This window comes from Anguilla anguilla, chromosome 5, assembly GCF_013347855.1.
Source record: "Anguilla anguilla isolate fAngAng1 chromosome 5, fAngAng1.pri, whole genome shotgun sequence".
NCBI classification, from domain to species: Eukaryota; Metazoa; Chordata; class Actinopteri; order Anguilliformes; family Anguillidae; genus Anguilla; species Anguilla anguilla.
The window spans coordinates 37,257,085-37,268,715 of NC_049205.1; the positions used below are offsets into that span (position 1 = coordinate 37,257,085).

At 46.6% G+C, this 11,631-nt stretch overlaps 1 protein-coding gene across 2 annotated transcripts in view; it reads left to right on the forward strand.

Moving 5' to 3' along the window:
* The window catches only part of LOC118228418 (protein FAM189A1-like), a 127,160-nt gene extending 115,642 nt beyond the window's left edge, over positions 1-11,518 (forward strand). The window contains exons 6-12 of one of the 2 annotated variants that reach the window (XM_035419940.1): positions 942-1,102; positions 1,768-1,903; positions 4,814-4,889; positions 6,556-7,272; positions 8,182-8,253; positions 9,971-10,290; positions 10,738-11,518. In XM_035419940.1, the coding sequence (XP_035275831.1) occupies positions 942-1,102; positions 1,768-1,903; positions 4,814-4,889; positions 6,556-7,272; positions 8,182-8,253; positions 9,971-10,290; positions 10,738-10,956 (1,701 nt within the window). In that variant the 3' untranslated portion in view covers positions 10,957-11,518. The remainder of the gene's footprint in view (positions 1-941; positions 1,103-1,767; positions 1,904-4,813; positions 4,890-6,555; positions 7,273-8,181; positions 8,254-9,970; positions 10,291-10,737) is intronic. The other variant, XM_035419941.1, reaches the window with a different exon arrangement.
* Positions 11,519-11,631: the final 113 nt, after the last annotated feature.

The window sequence follows — 11,631 nt, forward strand, 5'->3', positions numbered from 1 at the left end:
AAACCAAAATTAGGAGAGATCAAACACGTCTCTCTGTCCCTATGAGATCAGAGGTGAAAGGTCAGGTGAATGATGATGGACAAAGAAATGTATGAATTCTGCCAGAACTCCCACTTTAATTCAATAAAATTAAGTCTGCAAGATAAAAGAGAAAGAAAAAAAAAGAATGGACCCTGTCCTTGTGCTCTCTCTCTCTCTTTTCACTCTCTCTCTCTCATTCTCTATCTTTCTTTCTCTTTATTTTTTTCTCTCTGATGACGTTTGGTGATGAATAGTCTTACTTCCCCTTTCCATCCATGTAGCAGATTTCAGACACAACAAATCTCGTCCTTCGAGAATTTGACCCAGATGATTCACAGTGGTACAGCGTTCCTTTGTCCAAGCCCCCAAAAATAAATGTGACTGAGAAAATGGGGTTTGCCGTTGTCTGTCTTCCTCCTACTATGTTTTTTTAGCACTGTGATTTTTTTTAAATTTCATGTTTCTGCAATGTGTCTGCATTGTGTTTTCACCACAACTCCAGTTATATCAATATTTCCTGTATCGTAACCTATTCTTATGACATGGAAACTGGGGAAGTGATAATGGAGACGTGCATATGATTGATAAGAATGCTTGTTTGTTAAATTTCTATTTTTTTAGTTCACTTTTCATTAATACATGAATGACATTAATAGTCTGATCACAAATAGACCTCTTAAGTTATCTGTTGCATTAAAAAAATAACTTGACCTTGAGACTAAAATAGAAAGAAAATTTATCTCCTCTTTACTCTTCTTTTCTTGTTATATTGACAGTTATCTCTCCTCTCTTTCTTTTCATCTGTATTTCTCCTCTTTGTTGTCCTTTCTCTTTCCATCTACCTTCTGTCTATCCTTTGACTCATCTCCTCTCCTCCCTTTCTGTTGTCTCTCCTCACACTCTCTTTCTTCGTGTTCCAGTTTATGCCGCACCGGTCGCGCTCCCTGAACGCTGACTGTATGACCCCCCACGGCACCATCCTCCACCAGACCCTCGACTTCGACGAGTTCATCCCGCCCATCCCCCCGCCGCCCTACTACCCGCCGGAATACACCTGCACCCCAGTGATGGAGACGCAGAGGTGCGCTAACACCGTCCTGTCGTTCCTTGTCATGTCCCCTAGGACACACCCTCTGGGAGGGCCCTGACCTGACCCCAGCTGACCTGCAGCTACAGCACAGGGCGGAGAGCAGTGCTTCTGCCTCGCTGGCTCTTAGATCCCCTGTAGCCCCTGTCAAACTCTGTGGCGTGCAGCATGTACCTACATCTTTTACTGCCTATTCCACTTTGCCTAAGATATCCTCAGTGGGATAGACAAAAGAGTGCTTGTGCATGTGTGTGTGTGTGTGTGTGTGTATGTGTGTGTGAGAGAGTGTGTGTGTGTGTGAGAGAGAGTGTGTGTGCATGTATGTGCGTGTGTGTGTTTGCATATATGTATGTATGTATGTATGTATGTATTTGTGTGTCAGTTTGTTTTTGTGCTTGCTTGCTTGCTTGCTTGGATGTGTGTGTGTGTGTACACAAAAGTGTCCCTAGTGGGCGTGCATGCCTGTGGTTGTGTGTGTGTGTGTGTGTGTGTGGTGGTGTGTTTTTTGTGTTTTGCCTGAAACCATTTAATTTATAAAAATGGTGCACTGGTTCCTTGTTCCATATAATAGTGAACCACGATAAAGACGTATGTAAATCCCTATCTTACTCTTTACGGTCAGCCCCTCCCATTATTGACAGTGACTGTCTCTCCCTCAGGGGGCTACACCTAGACTTCCCCCACTCCCCCTTCAGTGCCATCTACGGGGTGCCCATCAACAGTCCCGGGACACTCTACCCATCTGAGTTACCACCCCCTTATGAGTCTGTGGTGGGACAGACTCCTGCCAGCCAGGTGAGCCGTCCATCCCCTTTGCATGAGGGTGACCCTCTCCCTCCTGACATGGTCGTCTCATTTTATATACCCTTGGGTTTTCCGCAGTGAGCTTTCACCTGTTGAGAATTTATTGGAATGGGCAGCGAGTCCAGGAACTGTAAAAATCCATGTTCTCTTTCGGTGTGCTATTTTTGAGCTGTCCACAGCTTCATTTAATCACTGGTAGAACAAAGATAGCGTTTCTGTCTCTCAGGGACCGTTTTAAAAGCACTCAAATATGGAATTGTGTGATTGCCATTGCTATATTTGTTGTGGGTTTTTGCTCATTGCTTCATGGTTGTGCTAGTGAATACAACCCACAAATAAGGTAAATGATCTGGTAAATGGATTGCACTTATATAGCGCTTTTATCCAAAGCGCTTTACAATTGATGCCTCTCATTCACCAGAGCTGTTAGGGGTTAGGTGTCTTGCTCAGGGACACCTTGACACGCCCAGGGCGGGGATCGAACCGGCAACCCTCCGACTGCCAGACAGCCGCTCTTACCTCCTGAGCTATGTCGCCCCTATTATCTCATTTACATGATGTCATCATCCTTATTAGTAATTACACTAAACACGTCTCCCACCCAAAGGTCAAATACAGACACGAGACAGACACAGAGGCGGGGAAAGACAGACAGAGGGAGAGCGACAGGAGAGGGACAGGAGCTGTGTGGAAACGTTTGATCTTTTTGTTTTAGTTGTGGGTTAGTGGAGCGAGAGACTAATCCAAAGCTCTCAGTAAATGGACGCCACCTCACATAAAAGCAAACACTGGTGACATTTGCCTCTCGACGTGAAATCCCATTCACTCCTGCTCCCGTTAATCCTCCCAGGCACATAATCTTGGAGAGAACATCTTTAATTTCAGACATAAATGAAATATTTGAAAAGGGCAGCCCCCTCCTGGAATTGAAAGCGTTTGAATTGAGAGGAAATGTGAGAAGTTACCCTAATGAGTAAACGTGACAGTTTTGGCTGTGAAACAGGACATTAAAGAATCATATAGTTAAACTCTCTTCATGTTATTACTCCCATTATATATAAATTGCTTAGCAATATAAATATGTAAAATGTTTTTTTCCCTCATGCCCAAAAGACCATCACTACCACATGTCTTTTTTAACTGTCGTCCAGTTGCATCCACCAATTTGGCCCTTAGATTCTGTAAGTCTAAAGACTTCCTCAGATGTGTTCTCGTCTCGTTCTTGTTTCTGAGAAGTACTGCATCATTTCGGTTCACTCCTTCCTCTCTTGACCTCGCTCTAAAATACTTAGCCTCAGCGTTGATGTCACAGGTATATTTCCAGGAGCCTAGAGCCAGAGTTTCCAGAGGAGTGCAAAGAGGCTTTTGGAAGACGGATACGATGCCTTAAGGATCTTGATCCACATAAAATGCTAACGAAAATTCTGGAATTCGTTTTTTTGGAGAAGGAGGCTTTAATCAATGCGACGCGATAATAATACAATGCATTATAAATGCAATCAATGTGATTACATCTCGATGCGCATTTGAAAGAGCCAAAAGAGAGAAGGGGGGATTATTAATAAATGATACGATCAACTCTTTATGGGAAACAAGCCTTGCAGTGGAGAGGGGGGGTTTGGGGGGGTTTGGGGGGGAGGGGGGGCAATCGTGACAAGGGGACTGATTGAAGTGGGACGGCGCGGTGCCGGAGCGGATCGATACCGCACGCGCTTCCCGATTGGCTCTCGCGGGCAGCTGCAGCCCGCAAATGGACGGGCCATCAGCTGACGAGAGTAACGGCCGCCTTTGGGGGGGGGGGGGGTGGGGGGGGGGGGGGGGGGGTCTTTCGCTCGCCCCGCGCCTCATCACCCAGCCGCTCAAAGAGCACCGGCGCGTGGAGAGATAGCGGAGATTATTCTTATTGATTTAATTAATGGCTTTGCTGCTATTGCTCATTTGCTTATTCATCCAAAACAAATTCGTCTTAAGAATTACAAATTGCCGTTTGAAGGGCACCAGAGTGTATTTCTCTGAAAGATGATCCCCACCCCTCCCCTCTGTTATGGCTTTTTAATGTATCTCCTGCGAGGCCTTGGCAGTGTTTCCTTGGATCGATGCGAGGCTCTGAGAACGGAACGCTGCGGAAGAGGTCGGGCGGACTTAACGCTCCAAACGCTCACCGGGCCGGTCGGGTTTTTGCGAGGCCGGTTCGTGAACGCTTTGCGCTTGCAGCCAGACGCTTTCTCGGCGAGTTTGATTTTATTTCTGAGAAGGGTCCTTTCGGAGGTCAGAGTGGGAACAGGAGTTCTGATGCTCGGCGGTGTGAGGGTTACGGCTGATGCTTAGCTTGACACGCACGCTGGTGAGGCTCCAGCTGGAGGGGGTAATGGAAAGCCTCTGAATCGGGCTCTCTCCAGCAGAACCTTAATCCTCCAGCTCTCATTCAGAGCTTTGAGACTGATGGCAGATTAGTACCTCCACCCTATGGTCTCAGACACAAGGTATATCCTGAGGCTGCATGTCTGCTGTCTGGACGGAAAAAGCGTAACATTTTTTTGAGTGGCAGAAAGAGAGATTAACTTGCTCCCTTTGTGTGTGTGTGTGTGTGTGTGTGTGTCTTTGTGTGTGCACATGCGTGTGTGTGTGTGTGTGTGTGTGTGTTTGTGTGTGCACATGCCTGTGTGTGCGTTTGTGTGTGTGTGTGTGTGCGTGTGTGTGTGTTTGTGTGTGTATGTGTGTGTGTGTGTACATGTGTGTGCACATGCATGTGTGTGCATTTGTGTGTGTGTGTGTGTGTGTGCGCGTGCGCATGTGGCGTATGTGTGTGTGCGTGTGCATGTGCGTGCGTGCATGTGCGCATGTGGTATGTGTGTGTGTGTGTGCGTGTGTGTGTGTGTGTGTTTCTGTCGCCCCCTGCAGGTCAACAGCTTGGAGCAGCAGGCTACCGAGTCCAGCCTGTGTGAGAGGAACACTACAGCTGACTTCAGCACACAGGGTAAGAGAGCCCAGACCTGGGTCAAATAACTATTCACTGCATGGAACCCCCTGCAGGGCGAAAGTGTGTGGTCTATTTCTGTCCGTACTCTTCTGTGCTCTACGGTGAATTGTGTAGTAAAAGGGACAAAGCAGGGTTGGCCCATTCTGGACCTGGAGAAGCACACGGTCTGCTGGCTTTCATACGTATCCATTTAAACAGTTCACTCACATCACTTTGTTTCCTGGGTCTGAACTGGTTACTAAATTTAAGTTGAAAAGAAAAATTCACAGAATCCTGTGGTTCTTTGGGCGCCTCATATAGAACTTGGCTGAGATTCATACTGAATTTGAAAATGCTGCCAATCGTACTCTATGTATGCATGATGAATAAGATACTAACACAGCCACGGTCTCTTGAATACTTTACACATCAGTTTTTATAGTCATGTCTACAGTGATGTACTGTTTCATACCTCTAATAATTTCATATTACTTATTCACATTGATAATGCTTCTGCAATTTCTTGCTTTGTGCTGAGCTTTCATATTGTGTTTCTCTTGTGGTGTCATGCAATATTCGTTGGTTTGTTCAATTATTAATGTGAGTGGTACCCTGTGTATCAGTAGCTGCCTTTTTATTACTGTTTTATATTGCTGTTGCATTTAACAATGGAACCGATGCATTTACACTGTTCCATTCATACAATTTATGTTCTTCTAATATGACACCTCCTAAGAGATCTGGGAAATGAGTATCTCGTGCCTGCAATACAACTGCACAGCACAAGGAATAGTTTAAACATATAGTGTGGAGATTGTAAACCTCGGATTTTGATTTATAAACCTAGAACGTCGGGTTTTCTGACAATTTCAGCGCACTTGCGATTTACCGTCATATCTGCGCGTGTGAATGTTTTATAACTGGGGCCTCAGGACCAGGGTTGGCCACCTCTGAGTAATAATTAGACCGGTTCCCTCAACTCCCATCTTCGAGCGTGTGCTGGTTTTTAATTTCACCCGAAAATCAGCGACCCAAAGAAAGCCAGGTCCCAAGAAACCAGTCTAGGTGAGCGAACCGTGCAAGCGGCCAGCGCGAGTAACCAATTAAATATGGAGTAACGTGAGAAACAGCAGACAACACCGCCCTGCAGGACCACGCTGAGGACCCCTGCCCAGGGGCCTGAGTGCCTGCAGGTCATACGCAGACCTGCGCGGAATCTTGAAAAATTTTGTCTCTTTAGATGGCAGTAAAAGAAAACATGCTGGCAGATCCCTGAGGATTTTCGAGGAGATATGTTACTACTGAAAATGTGCAATCATTTGAAAGAAGTTTGAATTTTGTTCTGAATATAGGTGGGGATATGGACTTTTCTTTCATAATCTTCAAGAATTGTACTGGTATTTAGAGTACTTTTGAACATTTTTTTATTCATTTGATTCTGCGTAGACACTTTAAAACTGTAGATGGCAGTAAAATGTGAAAACATCCTATCAGATCCCCAAGAATTTTTGAGGAGATACTATATGTTACTACGCAAAATGTATGACCATTTGAAAGAATTTTGTTCTGAATATAGGTGGAGATATTGATTTTCTGGTATTTACTGGTATTTAGAGAGTTTTTGAACATTTATTTTATTCATTTTATTTTGTTCTGTCGTGTCGCTCGCCCCTGACCCCCGCAGCTTCCGTGGACAGCGCCTCCCTCATGGTGTCGGAGGTGGCGGACCTCCCCGACCACAGCTGCTCCTCGGAGGACCTGTGCTCCCTGGAGGTGCAGGGCTCCCTGCACTCCGCCTCCGACCTCTCTCCCTACGGCACGCCCCGCACCGCCCCCACCGACGGCAGCTGCACCAGCCTGGAGCACAGCGCCCGCTGCTCGCTCCGCCACCACGGCCCCGCCCGCCGCCGCCACCACGACGACGACGAGGACGCCGGCCACAGCGAGTCCTCCCGCACCCAGGACCCGTCCCCCGACTGGTCGTCGGAGAACGTCGGCGCCCCGGAGAGGGAGGAGCCGGCGGGGACCGCGCCCAGGCGCTGCTGGGAGAAAGCCAGTAGGGTGCTCGTTCTTCCTCAGCCTCCTCCTCTTCCCTCCGCTCCCGCCTCCGCCTCGGCCTACGCGCCGCAGCCGCAGCCGCCCGGCCCGGCTCCGGGCCCCTCCCCTTCTCCGCCGACCGCTTCCGGCCCCTCCCCTTCCCCGCCCGCCCGGCCCCGCGGCCACAAGCTCTGCTTCAGCGTCTGGTCCCCTTCCTCCTCCTCTTCCTCCGCCTCCCAGCCCCCGCCCGGCTCCTCCCCCTCCGAGCGGCCCCGTGCCTCGCGCTCCGGCAGGAGGTACCGTAAGTTGGCCCGGATCGTGCGCTCCACCAGCGACCCCGTCTCCTGTGCCTCCCTTTCTGGAAGTACGTGAGTCCCCATCCCTCCCTTCAGCTCTCACCGAGTCTTTAACCCAAAACCCGCCCCACGGTCAGCCAGAAAAATAACACCCTGCAATCACATGCTGTTTTTCCAATGTGATTCTCAATTTCAAGCTTAAAAGCAGCAGAAAGGCTTTTAGTTTAAGGTCTCTGGAAATTAGGAATGACCTTTGCTGAACCTGTGGGGAGCAATAACTTCAGTTTGGATGTTTAAAAAAAGACTTCAGAGTTGCTTTTTAGTCTTTCGTTCTGTCACCTGCAATCCAAATATGTACCCTACCTGGCTCATGTTGTTCTGTTAGACTGTAAACTGAAAACTATTCTAGTCACCAGGCTATATTGTGTGGTGCAAAATGAAAAGTTTGTAACTGGTGATATAAAAAACTAATTAATTGACTGATTGTATTCACTAATGAAAGCAAGGGCTTTTTTCTACTCAAGCATGATTTAGAAAGTTCTGGTAGTTGCTGAACCCTCAAAGTTCAAAAGCAAATGCTTACTGGCTTCAGGCCATTGTCTCAGAGATGATCCAGGTGGGGTCATATCATACATTACAGTTTGCCATGAATTTTATTACTTCTCCTATGAAATAAAATTTAAATTAGAATGTGGTTGTTTTGTGCACCGATATAATGCAAGCTATAACACTGAACAGTGCTTTTCCATTGTTTTTGATGATGATATGTAAAATAAGATGAAATTATTTGCCGTTGATACTCAGATATTCAGATCAGGAGATTAAATTATTGGTAATGGCCAAAGAGACTAAAAGTTGTTTGATCAGTATTCCAGCAACTTTGGCTCATGCTGTTTCACATGTTTAAAGATATTTACTTGTGTCTAAACAATATGTATGCCCTGTCTATTTATCCACCCCTCTGCTGCCCCCTGCAGGTGACTCATGTGGCTGTACCTCTGCTAATAACCCACCTGCTGACGACTCACCACAGACCTCACCAGAGCCAGGTAACTCTCTGGCCTCGGTGCGTGCAGCTACAATGTCTGCAGCTATCACACATGCATTATGACCCCTCCCTTCTTACTCCCTTCCTGTAAACACCCAAACAACACCCAGTGTGTTTTTCACACACGCTCATCACCGCTCAAAACCCACACAGCTCATGAGACATAACAGGCATCCTGCAACAAGGAGAAGTAAACTTGGTCCTGGGGTGCCAAGGATGTTTCTGGTATTTATTTTCTCCAACTGAACCAGTAACTATACAGTTGGATTAATTAACAGCCTTAGTGAATGCATTCAACCATCTCGCTAGAGTTACTTAGCGTTCCACCATTTAATATTCAAACCCGGATCGACTCTTAATAATTGATCAGCTCAGCTCGGGTGAAACAAAAACAACTTCCCTGACTCCTTAAAGGCAGAGTTCTCCTCTGAATGTTATTTATTCATTTTCCTTTTTCTTGCCTCCAGAAATATATTGACCCAACAATGACAACTCTGCACAGCATATTTTTTCAGACTTCATTAGTCCATCGAAAAGGCTTCACAAGGCCTCATATCTAACACGTTAAAGTGGCTAAGCAGTCACACAAGGAAAATAAGGATGATGAGGGGAAACAGAGAGATACAAGAACATGTTTACTGGCCTGCCACGATAATGATGCAGATAACACAATTACAATGATTAGTACGATAATATGCTGCAGAGATATACTGGAAACTAACAGGTCTTGCTCCGGAACATGAAAGAATAGCAATTCTTAGAGTAAACTATCTCTTTAAAAGTCAATCAAGCCAAACATCTAGAAAATAGTAGAATTTCTCAAAAAAAGAATAGCTGCAATTCTTAGAGTAAACTATCTCTTTAAAAGTCAATCAAGCCAAACATCTAGAAAATAGCAGAATTTCTCAAAAAAAAGAATAGCTGCAATTCTTAGAGTAAACTATCTCTTTAAAAGTCAATCAAGCCAAACATCTAGAAAATAGTAGAATTTCTCAAAAAAAAAAAAAACTGATGGAGAATGAAGGCCAGTGCATTTAAATGGTGCCAGGGTGACTCAGGTTCTGAGATGGCTGACGCTACCTGAGATCATCCAGTAACAAGGCTTTCTGAACGGGGTATGTCGGCTCGTGTTTTGTGGCTCTGGTTCTTAGTGTTCAGGGTGAGCCAGGTGAAGTTCCAAAGGGTGGAACCAAACATCAAACAGCCTGACCAGTCTGACCTTGATGCCACCATTACTCAGCACTGAAACCAACCCGACTGAGGGAGAATTCCTCTGCCTAATATCAGATCACACTGCAGATCCAATTTAATTAATCCCTGGGCCAGCGTCCTCAAAACATGCCAGTGGCCAGGGAGAGAAGAAAATCTGCATTTCTGGCATAATTGTTTTCTTTGTGACCTTCACCCAGGGAACTGAACGATAAATCCAAAGTAAAAATTTCTGAAGATGTGTTTTTTACTAGACCATGTTTACACCCTGCAACAATTCTGACAAAACCAAAGACCAATGAAAACAATATAGTTAAAAAATGTACTCCATCATCCAGCACAGTTTTTCAGACGCATTTATTTTTTAACCTTGCACCAGCTCATGCAAGTGTGTATATGTGTGTGTGTGTGTGTGTGTGTGTTTGTGTGAGCATGTATGCGCGTGAATGTATGCGTGTGTGTGCTCAGAAAAGCTTATTTGTTTCTTTGTTCCGGGTGGGGCGCTCCAGCCGCGTGTTCGGAGCACACGGCCGTGCTGGTGTCCTTCCCTCCCTCCGCCAAGCCCAGCATCCTCGGGGGCAGGAAGCCAAAGGTGGACATCCGCCTCAAGCCCCAGCCTCACCGCGCCCTCGCCAGCGAGCGCCCGCACTCCCTGGCCGATCTCAAGACCTACAAAGACACCAAAATCCTGGTGGCCAAATTCCTGGAGCACTCCAGCTGCAGTCTACCTCCAGAGGTCCAGCAGGTGGTCAACAACATCAAGTTCGTCATCAAGTCGGACGAGAGGCACATGGAGGAGGCCATCTTCAGCGCCAACATCATTGACCAGGTGAGAGTGGAGATGGCCTCAGGGGGAGAACAGACAGATGCTTTGTATTTACTGTGTACGATGCCTTTCGTCTCATGCTCTCCAAGGGCTTTACAATGGAGAGGGCAGCTAACCTCAACAACCACCAGTGTGCAGCACCTACCAACCAGTTTTGCACCAGAACACTCATACAAGTACATGCAGTTGCCACAAAAAGGCGATTGATGGCGCCAAACAGGGAAAAAAAAAAAGATTTAAAATATGTTGAAAAGAATAATACCCTGCAAAAACTATGCTTCAAGCAAGGTGTTCCTAGAAGGGCTGGCATGGATGCTGGCTTTTTTTTCTAGCTCAGCACTAAAACACCTTATTGAATGATTCAAGGTCTTCATAGGAGACCATGATGAGTTTAATTAGTCAACTTGTTAGACTAATTTGACTAAGACAGCACTTTCCCTCTTTCCCCAGGTGATGACGCAGTCGCAGCGCGCCGGAGGCAACCCCAGGAAACGCGCCTGGGAGGACCTGCACTTACAGAGCTGCGGGGCCCTGAGCTCCCCCTCCGCCTCCCTGCGCAGGCCCCGGGGCCGGGCCCCTGGCCCCCCCGTCCTCCCCACCCCCCCCGGCCCCGCGCTCGCCGACCGCCCTCACAGCCTCATCAGCGTGTGCCGAGAGACCATCCTCTGACCCCCCCCAACATCCGCCAGGACACGTATTCTATAGTCTCCTGTAATAGCCCCTCAGACAGACTTGCCAAGGTGAAGGCGTCTGTCTTCCTCCATCAGCAGAGGTGGGGGTACATCCAACGTCAGGGTGGAGGGGGGGATTCTCCAGAGGAACACCTGCTTTTCCAACATGGTCAAAAAGACCCGGAATGTCTGCCCTCAGGGGACTTTTTTGTTTGTTTGTTTTTTTCTGTAAAACAAACTGGTTAAAAAGATGAGGAACTGCTCAACTTAAGGCAACTGGGACGTATTTTCTAAAAATAATATCGAAAAAGAAATGAACAACATTTGAAAAGCTCAACTAAACTGTGAATCTGACAGCTTTTGAGAGCACAGAAGCTCCCATAAATTCCCTGTGTTTGGGAATCTGACCAGCTAGCTGATCGTGCTTGAACCACAGTGGGACAAGAAGAGTGGGCTTGAAGTGGATGTCAGCCACTTAAAAAAATATGATTGTATAACTTACCTCAGTGTGTTCTTATCAGTGTTACAATAAAAATACAAGTTTTTGTGAGGCTGACTTATTTTACTCTTCAGACAAGTGTCAGTTTGTGCGTGGTACTACAGTATTTCTGCATTATCAGGAAGACAACCATGACCATGCATCAGGACACAATGCAGTAATATTAACAATACA